This window comes from Equus caballus, chromosome 5 (genome assembly GCF_041296265.1).
Source record: "Equus caballus isolate H_3958 breed thoroughbred chromosome 5, TB-T2T, whole genome shotgun sequence".
In the NCBI taxonomy this organism is placed as follows: domain Eukaryota; kingdom Metazoa; phylum Chordata; class Mammalia; order Perissodactyla; family Equidae; genus Equus; species Equus caballus.
This window is the reverse complement of record NC_091688.1, coordinates 25,268,660-25,281,947: the sequence shown is the minus strand read 5'-3', so window position 1 is coordinate 25,281,947 and position 13,288 is coordinate 25,268,660. Positions and strand designations below refer to the sequence as shown.

The 13,288-nt window shown below is 45.9% G+C and overlaps 1 protein-coding gene and 1 non-coding gene across 6 annotated transcripts; one reads left to right on the top strand and one right to left on the bottom strand.

Annotated features, from left to right (window-relative positions):
• Nucleotides 1–111: 111 nt before the first annotated feature.
• On the bottom strand, nucleotides 112–2,583 carry LOC106783154 (uncharacterized). The gene is made up of 3 exons (XR_011438571.1): nucleotides 2,296–2,583; nucleotides 1,355–2,068; nucleotides 112–431 (listed from the first exon to the last, which is right to left on the bottom strand). It is a non-coding gene; the product is annotated as an uncharacterized protein (transcript).
• SERTAD4 (SERTA domain containing 4) lies at nucleotides 1,301–12,574 on the top strand. Of its 5 annotated transcripts, none has more exons than XM_023640773.2 (4): nucleotides 1,301–1,670; nucleotides 6,644–6,835; nucleotides 8,076–8,191; nucleotides 10,024–12,574. In XM_023640773.2, the coding sequence occupies exons 2-4, from the start codon at nucleotides 6,661–6,663 to the stop codon at nucleotides 10,798–10,800; spliced, it is 1,068 nt and encodes a 355-aa protein (XP_023496541.1). In that variant the 5' UTR covers nucleotides 1,301–1,670; nucleotides 6,644–6,660; the 3' UTR covers nucleotides 10,801–12,574. The 5 variants fall into 5 exon arrangements, with proteins under 5 accessions (XP_023496541.1, XP_023496542.1, XP_070122855.1 ...); XM_023640774.2 differs by lacking the exon at nucleotides 1,301–1,670 and adding an exon at nucleotides 1,888–2,027; XM_070266754.1 differs by lacking the exon at nucleotides 1,301–1,670 and adding an exon at nucleotides 4,976–5,300.
• The last annotated feature ends 714 nt before the right edge of the window (nucleotides 12,575–13,288 follow it).

Sequence of the window (13,288 nt, the reverse complement as noted above, 5' to 3'; positions counted from 1 at the left end):
GTGGAGTTAGTCTGTTTTCAGCATAATTGCCTTCTCTCAGCTTCCTAATACCCTTAAAACCTCCGAGAGTCTTTAATGGACAAAGTTCAACAAAAATACCTTCAAAGCAGATTAGTTCTAATTGTGTTTAATATTTGTTTGCTGATTTATTCAATAAACTACATTTGCTTAAAAAAAAAAAAAAGAAATTCACTTAACTGCATGTCAGTCACCCAAATTTTAAGTGTACAAATGAAATGGAAAACATTTATTACACAAATTTAATTACAATTCTAAGAAATAAACATGCAAATTAGATGGAGTTCAATTTGCAGATGCTAATCCTCGTCCTTGATCTTGTTCCTCTTCTCCCCGATTTTCAGTCTGTGCCTCTCCTTGGTTCCTAGGGAGCCAGGCAGCAAGAGGTTTGGTTTTTCACAGTCGGAGGATCACTGTTTTAAAGAAGCGTTATATTTAGCACATCTGGCATAGTAGCAGTAAACAAATATTATAGTCTTTGTAACACTTTTGCGCAGGTGCCTTCTCTCGATTTTATTAGGTCTGTGCCTTCCAAGCCAGCGCGTTCATTACACCTGAAATGACCCATCTCGACGATGGAGGGGTCCCTAGACAGAAGTTATGAATTAATGTTTCAAAAAACAAACTCCAAGTGAGCCCAATATAGGGGAAAATTACTATTTGCAAAATAATGTGATTCCAGGGCTTAAATTACATTCTCTTGACCAAGAACAACCTCTTTTATTACTTTTTTATTTCCTGGAGGTTTTCCCTGGAGGCTCCCCACCCAGAAAGTGTTGCCAACTCAAGTTGCAGCAGGACCAAGGTTGCGTTTTTGTACATGTGCAGCTCCGGAGGGGAAGGGGCGGGGGCGGGCGGCGAGGGGAGAATAACTAACCACTCGGTCCTGCAAAGACATCTGTTTCTCATCTCCGTTTGCTGTAGCAAAGGAGAAGAAAGTCTCTTGCAAAGGGTGGGAAAGGCACAGATTTTTTTTTAATCACACGCACACACAACAACAACAAAACTAAACCAAATAAAAAACGAGGAGACATCTCAGAAGGTTGCAGAGCGAATACATTATTCGGCTGGAACCAAGCCGCCAGGGCTGGGGCGGGAGCCCGGGAGCGCGTGGGGTCTGGGCTGCGGGCTGGAGCGGGGCCCGCGTGTCCCCGGGCACCGGGAGGGGAGGGGAGGAGAGCGAGGAGGGCGGGCGGGAAGGAGGGAAGGAGGCAGGGGGCGGGCTGGGGTGGGGGTGAGGGGAAGGCGCCCCGTGTGCTGCCTGAGGAGCGGCGGCGGCGGCGGGAGCAGAGGGAGGGAGGGAGAGCGGGCGCGCTTGTCATGTTGCCTCTCTCACCCTGGGGGCATCCTGCAGAACCTCTCCTCGGAAATCCACGGGGAAATGGCAAACAGGATTGACGGGTTTCACACGCTCCTCGCTAGACAGAGCCGCTCATTACCATAACCGTCTGCAGCGACGGCGGCGCAGCGCCCCAGTCGCGGCGGCGGGACCTGCCGGGACCCTCGCCCGCCGCGCACCAGCGGTCACCGCCGATCGGACTGCCGGGCCGGGACCGGCGCGAGCGTGCACCAGCGGCCGGGCTGGCGCCGATCCCAGAGCGGACAAGCGGCAGCCCGAGCGCTGCGGCCGCCGCCTCCCGGCTGACCCCGCGGTAAGAGCCGGGCCGGGCGCGGGCGGCGGGGCGGAGGGCCAAGGCTGGTGGGGGGCGAGGCCGGTCCCCCGGGCGTCTGCTCGCGCGGACCTGCACCCACGCGGCCTCCCGCGCGCCCTCCTGGCACCAGGCCTACGCCGGGGTCACCGACTAGACGCGCACCGGCCGCCGCGGGATCGGGGGCGGCGCGAGGGCCAGGGCACAGCTGGGCGCAGAGGCGGCGCGGGCTTTTCCCGGGGCTGGCGTGCGCCGTGGCGCCTCTACCCGGGCGGGAACCGCCGCCGCCTCTAGGGCTACTCCGGCTGCCGCCAGCGCGCACCGAGCCGACTCAAGGGGCGAGTGGCGACGGCAGCTCTGGTGAGACCTCAGGGTCCTCGGTGGCCGCTTATTCCTTTGCCCTAGGGGACGGGGGTCAGTAGGAGGGATGCCCCCGGTCTGATCGCCGCGGCGCTTGGCAGGTGGGGAGGAAGGGATTGTGGATGTCAGGAGCGCGCGTTTGCAAGAAAAGGGAATAGCTGCAGGAGCTGACACCTTCTGTCCCCCCTGCCACCTCCGCCCCCGCACCCTCCTCCCCGGCAGCCGAGCCGCGCTGCGGGCGGCGGCGGCTCCCCTGTCCTCAGCTCACCTCCCCGGCGGGCTCGGCTGCTGCCCGCCTGGTCCACGCCTCCGCCTCTCTCCTCCCTTCCTCCCCTCCCGCCTCCTCGGCCCTAGCAACTTTCCGGAGTGCCCGGCTGGGGCCGCAAAGGCGGGGGGAGAGGCAGCCCCGCGGCTGAGGGGGGCGCGGACAGGGCGGACGCCTGCGGGAAGCGCCGGCCGTGTCCCCGCCGCCCGCGTCCAACGGTTGCGCAGGGCGCTCCCGCAGCCGCGGGCTCCGAGTGGGTTTGGCCGGCGAGGGAGGGCCGGGCAGGCATCTGCTGCGGGCTGGAGCGCGGGGCCGGGGCCAGCCTCGCCAGAGCCCTGCCAACCGCCGTGAGTCATTTCCTTGGAATCCTACCTTAGGTGTTTATTTCCCTTAGAAGGAAACTTGGTTTAAAAAAAAAAAACAGAAGAAGAAGAAGAAAAGAAAGAAAGAGTAATAATAGCTCTTATTCTTCAGGAGAGGCGCACGGCTCTGGCACAGTGGAAAGACAACTTGCCTTTGTTCCCAGACACTTGGGGTGTTGTTTACTTTCTCCTGCGGCCGGCGGCCAGCAGAGCTGGGCTGGCTGCCCTGGGGAGGGGATCAGGGGCTGTGGCACCGATCCCTGGGGGTGTGTCATGTGTGGGAGCATGGACGAGGTGGCTGCTGTCGGGTTCTCCAAACTTCGGACCCCAGTCTTGGACCTGGGATGGGGAGATCTGACGCCGGGGCTCGGAGCCCAGGCACCCCTTTGGCCCCCTCAGGCCCAGAAGCCGCATTCCCAGCGCCGCGGGACCCGGCCTAAAGCTCTTGGCCTTTTGGAGCTGCAGCTGAGAAATGTACTTCCCAGGGCAGACAGGTGTGCTGCAGGGACTGGCAGAAAAGCAACATCTGTCTATTTAGAAGGGTCGCAGGATTTTATTCTGCTCACCCAGCCCCTTCCACTACTGGACAAGCTGTGAAGATCCGGTGAGGGACAACGAGGTCAAGGGCTTGATTCCACCTGGGCAGGACATTTAAGACTGGCAGTGTCAAAGGTGCATTGAAAATATCAGGCCTTTACCTCTCTGCTTTTCAGTATTGGGATCAGACCTCTAATTGCTATAATGCTCTTAATCAAATGTTCTCCAGTTTCCAATGATGGATGGGGGTAGGGGTGGGCAAAGAATGACCAGGAGCCCCTGTCAGATTCAAGGTGCCACTGAATCTGTAGCTACCTTGTTCCATGTACCAGCTACTCCTATTAGCACCATCATGGCTCCCAGGAAAGGACGAGCTGAACTAATCTGGAAAAACCAAATTGTATAGAAATGCCTGGTAACTGTACTACAAACATTTGCCGGAAAAGCTTGACATTTTAGCCCTCAGCCTTCTGGGAATGCTTGAGGTGTCATTCCACTACATGCACTTGGCTGACAAAACAAGACAGGCAGGAGCCTGAGAATAACAGGTTAGGGCCTTTTCATTTTTTGTTTTTTAAACCCATGTATAGACAAAACACACTTTAACGCCCTTCTTTTGAATCCACTGACCTCTGATGTTAAAAAAACAAATTTTGCCGTAAAAGTACATCTTTGTCACTATATTTAATATTAATAGCACATAAATTTGTGGATTTCAACTTGTGAATTCAGTAGCAGAATTATAATGTAAATCCCATCATGCAGAGAATAATGACAGTTTGGATCCATATGTATAATACAAATAAAGAATCCTGTGAAATTGGTGCTTAGCGCCACATACTCCAATTTTTCGTTTCTGTTAAACTTGCCTTCTTAATTTGTTAACATTCCATTGTAAATAGACTAGGAAGACTCAGTTGCAAATTCTCCTCCCCGCTCCTGAATAATCCCCTCTCATTTATATTTTATTCAGACTTACATAAATCACTTGTGGAACTCAGCCTCTCCAGTTTAGGATTTTGTGTGTAAAAGTTTCCAATTCAAAAAAGAAAAGCTTACTGAAATTAGATATCCTAAAGGAAGCAGCAGCCAAGATTAAAAACGATTATGCCATGTTTCAAGTTCAAATGCATAATGATAGAATTTTACGTGCTGGAAACAATACTAACAAATAGAAACACTGAAATCCTTAACAACCAAAAAAGTTACAACAATAAGTCATTAAAATGTAAACAAACTCTTAGTAACATGAAACAGCACAGGCCCCATATAATGTTCTATTAAACAGAGGTAATTGCTGCGAGGGGCCTGCAAATGCTTTACTCTCTTAAGTGGCATGGATTTGTCAACCTGGTTAGGTTTATGTGTAATAAAAGTTCGACACAGGCAAAAAGCTTGGATCTTATTCCCAGAATCCAGCACAAAAGTGAGTGTAAATTTCAAGCTGGAAAATACTGTTGGCAGTCCATAAGAGAGGGCTACTGACTCAGAAAAAGCTATAATTCATGTGCTTCTGGCAATAGCACTTCCTGATACAATTGTCTCTTAGAATAGGTTAAGAAATTGGACCATTTCATGGGAGCCTTCCAGGGAATAAATTATCATGAGGTTTGATACCTTGTTTGGATGCTGAGTTTGAAGGGTGATAGACAGAATGGCTTACTTTGTTAAATAAGTCGTCTAAATTTCTTGGTTCATGACTCAAGGAACAAAATAAATGGCTTGCCCCACCACTTCTTTTTAGAGAATGAATTGAACCTCTTTTTTTTTTCTCTTGTAACAAGATTTTCTAATAAGTGTTTGCTGCTGCCTCTATGGAGGGCATTTTACAAAAGAAGGCCTAGATGTTTTAGCAGCCCAAATCAGCTGGCTCTGAACTCCAGCCGCTGACCTGGACACCTCCCCTGTCTGTCAGAAGGGCTTGCTTCATTCTTCAATGCGGTTGGGACAGAATTCAGGATCCAGAGAGAAGCCTGGGTGAAGGATGAAATCATTGCTGCCAAGAGCTGCCCTGTTAGCCAGAAGGACATTGGCACTTTAATGAAGCCATTTCGCTTTCCCTGGTGTTTTTCCTCGCTTTTACCTGGAAGTGGACTCTTGTTCTAACATGTAGGTAATACTAATCTCCCCTGAGAAAATGGTAGATTCAACCTTTCCCCCAAACATTACGAGCTGTATAAGTTGGAGAAGAAAGCAAGAACTAGACCTGTAGTGTATATCTGAAAGACAATCAATCTTCAGAAGGCAGGCCTGACACCACTCTTTGTGACAGTTCTTTAAACGGCAAAGTGAGAGAGCCGAGGTTTGGGTCTCCTAAAGGAATCGTGATTAATAGGCACCGAGGCTGCTCTGCTGTCACCACTGATCTATGGCCCCAGGTCTTTTTACTTTAGTTTCAGAGCCTCATCTCCCTTGAACTCACTCTTGACCCTAGCTTGAGCCCTACTTAGGACCAAGTGAAGACACGGAGCCCACATGGAAATGGCCACCACCACCTGTGTTAGGGAGGAGCCCAGGTCGCATCACAGACCAGGGAGGCTCCCAGTCCCCTTGCAGGCCCTGGGGGAGGACGTGAACTGGCGAGAAGGGCAATGGTGTGTTGCCTCTTGGAAAGTTCCTGCCTTGTGTCTGGGCTTTGCAGTGTAAGGAGTTGTCGGCTGCCTCTGGCCCTGAAGCCCTGGCTCCTGTTTAATATTCTGCCTGCTCCGCTGATGTTGTGCTTGGCTCCTGTGGGACTGCAACTCACGGCTTGAAACTGGAGCCAATTTTCTGTCTTCATCTCTCAGTGTTTTGACTGGAGGCAGATCCAGTTCAGGCCGATCAGGGCTGGTGGAAACAACTACCAAGTGTGTCTCTGTCTGCTTTGCTTTGGGAGAAGAAAGTGGAGGGAGCCCCAGAATGTTGTAGAGGAACTGGCCCTGCGGAAACGAGAGGAGGAGGGGGCAAGGGGCAGCGGAACAGACAGAACTCGAGAGCATCAGTAGGGATTACGGTGGAGATTTCTGCCTCCCCCACCCTTTTCTTTTGATTGATTAGCGGATTTCATCAAAGGAGACTCTCCGGGGATTGACTAGAAAATTGATTTTGCCTTGTTAATAGAAAGGAAGCGCAAGGGTTTTGGCCTTGCCTCTTAGCGGTACATTTTCTGCAGGAAGGTCAGGAGGAAAATGTGTTCGGGAGGCGAAGCAGCTGTCTCGAAGAGGGCTGAGGGGAATCTGAGAACAATAAGAAATGGGGTTTTAAAGATCCGCCCATGAAATGCAGATTGCTGAACACAGAGGCTGAGCTAATCGCAGCAAGAGAGTTTGCTGAGGTTTTCTTTGAAAAAATAATAAAATGTTTCAGGGTGAAGGGGAGGACTGAGCAGTAAAAGTTTCCCAAAGCAAAGGAATGAAGATGCCAAGGCCGTCCCCTGGCTTGCTCTTGATTAGGGCTGTTTTCTTTTTTTTCAGGTCTGAGGCTGTCAGAGATGACTCTGGTTCTGTCCATGAATAGATTCTGCGAGCCCATTGTCTCAGAAGGAGCTGCTGAAATTGCCGGGTACCAGACACTATGGGAGGCTGACAGCTACGGAGGCCCGAGCCCCCAGGGGCCAGCACAGGCTCCTCTGCAAGGAGACCGGGGAGCTGGTCCCCCGCTGGCAGGTACTGCCCTTGACCTTCCTCTGCTGCCCTCTGAGGCCAGACTGGTGGGCGGGGGTGGTGTCTGTGGCGCCCTCCTGAGCTGAGAGAGCGCCTGCTCCAGGGACTTCCCAGGCTGCCTGTACACCTCTTGTGTGTAAGAGAGCCCAGGGCTCCAGGGAGAGGACCAGAGGTGGTATTTAAATTGCATTCAAATCCGAGTCTACATATGCTTCTGCTTCCTGTATGTCATGTGTCTATATTTTTAAGAGAACCAAACCAGATTTTGAAACTCTTGGATTTTGGTTTTCTATCCTGTATGGTTCTCTCAGAGCTACACAAGCCCTAGTGGCCTTGACAGTGAAATCTTTATCCCAAGAGACAGAGAGGAATCTGCACTTGGGGCCAGCAGCTATGTGTCTCTTCTTTTTATTAAACACGCAATTGGCTTTGGTATTGTAGGAAAAAATATTTTTCAAAGCCCAGAAAACAGAAATATGTTCTTCCTGATTTTCTTTATTCTTATATTCTAAGGTAGGTTCCTTTGGATTTTTGTGTAGTACTAGCAATTAAAAAAAACAACAACTATTTTTTGGCCAAAAAAGGTATTCGTTGAAGTCTGTTTTTGCTGAAAAGGATTCAAAGCTGTGGTTTTTAAAAATTAAACCCTACTTTTATTCATGGTTGACATGTTAAATTTTTGAGAGCAAAAAGGGTTTTGTTACCCCAAATTTTAATTTACAATTTTAAAAATTTGAATTTCATCTTTTGAAAGAGGCACTGTTATAAATCCAAGGTGTAGGTAATGATGTGTTTACTTACCTAGAGCCAAAAATATTTTAAAGTCATTTGGTTATGAGTGCCTACAGGTAAATATGTATACATTTGAACAGTGGTGTTATGTTATCATGGATTTAATTAAACAATTGAATAAATACTAATATTATCTCAGAGTTGTTACACTCCTCCCCTTTGTGAATTTTGCTGTTTGCCTGTGCATAGAATTAAGATTCTGAGTATTTAGTAAATGCTGAAATATGTCATTTTCCTGTATAATTGTCTAGAAATCCTTGCCTGGCCTGGGTCACAGGATTCCGAATGATAGCAACTATTAAGACAAATGTTTATTTTTAATCACCACATGTACAGACAAATACGTAGCCAAGTTATCTTCTAGAAGGAAAGGAAAGGAAAGGAAAGTATTTTGTTTGGAGAACCTCTGGCAAACCGCATGTCATTTGTCATATCTGATTTATTACCACAGGATCACATTACAGGGGAATTTCAAATCCTATAACAACATCCAAGATCACATACTTTAAGAGGAAGTATGTGGAAGAAGAGGATTTTCACCCACCACTCAGCAGCTGTAGCCATAAAGTATGTTTTTTTAATAGTCATTATTTTTATTAAGAGTTTAAGATACTAAGTAACAGTCGCTTGATCCATTTCCAGAAATTAAATTGTTCCACCCAAGCAATGAAAATGAGCCACTTCTCAAGCAGAGCAATATTAATCGTTGTCACTTTTTTGGGTCCTGTGTTATTTTTCACGAGTATTTGAAGAAAGAGCTAGCAAGAGCTCCTCTGCTCAGAAATAACAAGATTATATAATCCATGGAACGTCTTTTTTACTAATGATTTAATTTTTCTCAAATGGCATTAAGGGTTGTGGTGATTCTGCACTTTCACATACGCAGAAATGCACTTCTTCTTTCCTGACATGCTTCCCCTTTCTGAGCTCGAGCTCCTCTGGCTGGTGCCACTTCTGTGTGTGCTCACATTGGGGTCGTTACTCAGGGCTTTTCCTGACCTCTTAGGAGTGGACTGTGAATGTGGGCACAAAAGTAGAAAGAGGCACTTCATTGTGCATTCATTACATATGTTTAGTTTGTTAAAATATATAATTCATTCCCAAGAAAAGACCAAAGCTAACTTTTTTGCATGTATAAGAAGAAAATAATGGGATCGGGAAAGTGCACAGAAGTATAAAACTGGCCATCTAAGCTTTTGCAATACCAGTTCGTTTTCCTTATGGTTATCTTCCTTCAAAAACTATCTGCTGATTTAATCAAGGAGGGTATAACCTAGACTATGGTTATCTGAAATACAGAGAGGATTTTTAATTTTTAAATACATCTTCCTCTCCCCTATCCCCGTCCTTTCAATGTTGCTTTGACCCTGCTCATAAAACGACATCAGCGTGGTGCATCGGCAGGTGCTGGCCTTTCCCCTGCATGGGTAGTTCCTACCTTTGGTCAGCCTGGGCTGGTTTAGTTTACAGCTCCTCAGGATCTGCTACCAGTTGGTTTTTTTTATGACCTAGAAGAGCTGGACCCCAGGACACAGCAGTTTATTTCCTTTTTAGTTTCTGTGCTGTGGTTGTAGCCATTTTCCAGTTGCTACTGGATTTGTCCCATCACACAGTGATGGTATCACACAGCTCAGGAGGGAGTCCTCTCATTTCCTCTCTCTATCTCTTCTTCTGCCCGGCCCCAGAAGGAAACCTGCTTTGGTCCTTCAACTGACAGGTCCTTGTAGGGTCTGAGCCTCACTAATTATTCTTGTCCTCTGTCAAGCACGGATAATTGCAAGTATGAAACGCAGAGGGACAGCACTGAAAGGCAGATCTCATGGCTCCTTGATGGCTAGGCCAGGGTTTGAAGTACACTCATTATGACCTGCATCTTGGCATCTTTTTAAGAACATTTATTGATGTGCAGTGTGTATGTATGTGTGCATGTGGTTGGTATACACACATGTAAGCACAAGTATCATAAGAGTACAGCTTGATGCATTTCACAAAGGGAACATATCCATGTCACTAGCATCCAGATCAAGAAGCAACAGAACTAGCAACCCAGAGCCTTTCCATGTGTCCCCTTCTAGTCACTACCTCTGTGCCCTCCAGGGAAACTGCTCTCCTGACTTCTAACAGCACAGATTAGTTTTGCGTGTTTTGGGATTCCCTTCACGGGCCGTAAAAGAGTGAACAACCTGACCCGTCCCTGCTGAGGTCTGCATTGTGGCTGGATTCCCTGGTGCTTGACCACGCCAATGAATCAGGAACAGGGGACGGCATGCTAAATGAACCTGGGGGAAACAAGACCACCACATTCCCAGACCTGGAAAACTGCCAAGAAAGAAATGTGCTGTGATAATATTTGTCTATAGTCCATTTCCTAAGTTTTCTCTTCCTTTTTTGATTTTTAGACCATCTCGATTTTTGAGGAGCGAGCCCACATCCTTTACATGTCCTTAGAAAAGCTAAAGTTTATCGATGATCCTGAAGTGTACCTCCGAAGATCTGTCCTTATAAACAATTTGATGAAAAGGATCCATGGAGAGATTATCATGCAGAATAACTGGTGCTTTCCTGCCTGCTCTTTCAATGGCACCTCTGCCCAAGAGTGGTTTATGGCTCAAGACTGTCCTTATCGAAAACGACCGAGGATGGCCAAAGAGGAGTGTGAAAAATTTCATGCCTGCTGCTTTTACCAAGAATGTGGTGGTCACTACCTAAATTTACCCCTTTCTGTCAATGCTAATGTCGGAAGTGCCTCCACCACTGCCTCCTCTTCCCCCTCCTCCGCTTCCTCCTCATCTTCCTCTTCCTCTCCCCCTCTGCCTTTACCGAGTTGTTCCCACCAGGTGGATTTTGATGTAGGCAGCGCACCTATTTACAAGGGTGATGACCAGATACCTGCCAATGAAATCTTTGTTACCAATATCAGGTCCCTTGGTGTTCAGGAAAAGGCCAAATTAAATGATGAGAAAGCAAATAATGACACCAACAGGGATGGCGGCCCCCTAAGCCATGAACCTGTGGGAAATGACCTGGCTTTTGAGTGCAAAGGCCAATTTTATGATTATTTTGAGACTGGATATAATGACAAAAACAATGTGAGTGAGTCTTGGAAAAAGTCCTTAAGGAAAAAGGAGCCTTCACCAAGTAACAAACTGTGCTGCGGCAAAGGAAGTAACATATGAGCCATCTTTTCACCGAAACTTTGAAGCATGCACAGCATGATCAATTAGCTCTCATAAATTTTATTTTGAATGGATTTTATAGTTTTGTACAACTGATAAAATTATGCCATGAACATGCCGTGTCGTTTTAATGCCTGGAGAGCAGATTGCATAAAACATCTGTATAGTCGGCATCAGCAAGCTACTGATCAATGTGGTGATTTTACCAAGAAAACAGTTGACTTAATGCTTAAAACTACACCTTAGTTTTCCTACAGAAGAGATCGGTAGATTAGACTGGGGGACGATGTCTCCTTGTGATATTTCCTTTACCCCCAAGGAGCCTGTCACTAGCTAAGAAACTTCAACATGTTTGCCAATTAATTAGGTAGTTATTTGGTAAGCAAATCAATATAACCAGCTAAGGATGTCTGCTTTTTCTATATGATGCGGTATTTTTGCTGAACAAAAGACTGAAGACAGGGAGCTGGATGAAATGGCTTCATGGTGCTGTTAAGTATTTGTATTTAACAGTCTTGTGTGACAGATGGAAATAGGATGTAACGTAATGAAACCCACCTGTCTAGGGGCGGCAACGAACAACACACGTGGAGGGTGACCCCTGCAAGTTCTTGGCAAGTTCTTGGCTTGCCTGTGATGGGTGATGAGGCTTTTAGAGAGGTGATACAGGGCGATTTTTGGTGCCTTACTTTATCTTAATTTTTGCCAGTGTGAAAATTAAGGATAAATCAGAGTTACAGCAGGGATTCAACAAACAGGAAAAAAACAAAAACACAGGGTGGATCAATATTGTTTGGAAACTGTTGACTTCGAGCTGTTGCGTTCAACTTTTGATTCGACATCTCTATTCTTCCTTTATTTTTGATGCCCAATTGCTTTTGGATTCGGCATTTTTAGAAAGGGATGGAGGAAACAATAGAGAGAGCTGTTAGAAACCAGCACTAGCTGCTTGAGCTTTTCTATGGCAACAGTCTGTTGCTGGGGTCTGGGTTTTTTGGGTTTTGGGTTGTTTTGTTTTGTTTTGTTTTCTTGTCCGATGAAGTTCATGAACCAGTGGCATGCATTATACTTTAATCTGTTTTGCATCATTTCACTCGTTTAGATTATAAACGCATGTGGTTTTTTATATATGACTTTTGCTGTTAATTAAGAAGCACAATGTTAATAAATGATGTGGTGATCAATAAGGTTTTATCTTAAAGAATGTAAAGATTTGAGTTTTTGGAGAGTTATTTTGGAGAAATGGGACTCAGTCGGCAATCGCTACTATGTATTTGGTCAATGTTTTTCTCAATAATTTCTTTAATTTGTACATTTGCAAGAGTGTTCAGAGTGCCACTCTGACCATCCTTCCTTCCACTCCGGCCAACTCCTCCTGCTAAACCGTATTCCAATTTCCAAGGTTACTAATTGACTTGAGCCTACTTAAACAATGCTTCACAGGAACCAAATGCCAAAAGGAGGAAATAAGTAAGTCCTCCCAGTTTCTCCAAGATAAAGCTTTTTTTATTATTGCTATTAATATTAAATATAGGTCTCATTCATACAGTGTATGAGTAGGATCATCATTTGGACAATGTCCACAAGGACCAATTTTTAAAACATGTTCTTGTGTTATGGCTAAATAGTCTAGTAATGTTTTGTCCTTTATTTTCAATATTTGATAAATATTTGATGTTGAAAACTTAGATGATAGATGCTTGTATATGAATGTGTTGTTGTAATAAAGTGAGGTTTTCTTGATATATATATTTATTAAAATGATCAAAATTCATTGATTTTCTTATTTTAATGATTATCGGCTTATGTTTCTCTTTTCCATTGCTCTTTCTCCTTTAAAAAACTCAAGATGTCTAGAAACTGTGGTGGGCCGTGGCCACACATTAGTTTTCAATATGCAAGAGGCCAATAAAACCCTTGAAGAGGCCAATCTGACAGGTGTTTCAGAATGGTCCTAGTTTGTAGGTTTAGATTTCTGTGGATTAAGAGCATAATGTTAGTAAATGATGTGGTTGGGGATCGATAAGCTTTTATCTGAAAGAATCTGAAAATTTTAGACTTTGCAAAATTTCTGAAAAAAATAGCATAATATGAAGCCATCAACACCGAATCCTAGTCAATTCCTTTAGGAAATGTCTAATTGTCAAGTGACCCTTATGTAAATGGCTCAAACAGCCACAGATCATTGCTAGTAGTGTTCCCTACAGTTCTGTATTAATGTTATCCTTAGTGGCTAATATTTTATTTGATAAGAGGGGAAAGCTAGTTGGAAACTAATTAATTTGTTAAATGTAGCATTCTTATTATGAGTGTAATATATCATGGAGATTTAAATATGAAAGAAAGGACTGATCCTTTCGCTTCTTAACAGCCCCCAGCATTCCCAGATAATGTTTTTCTTGATGGGCAAAGTCGTGCCATGATGGAGTTGGTGATTCTCCACGGCATTCACCTGAGCTGCAGCTCGGGCATCTGCTCAGTAGAACCC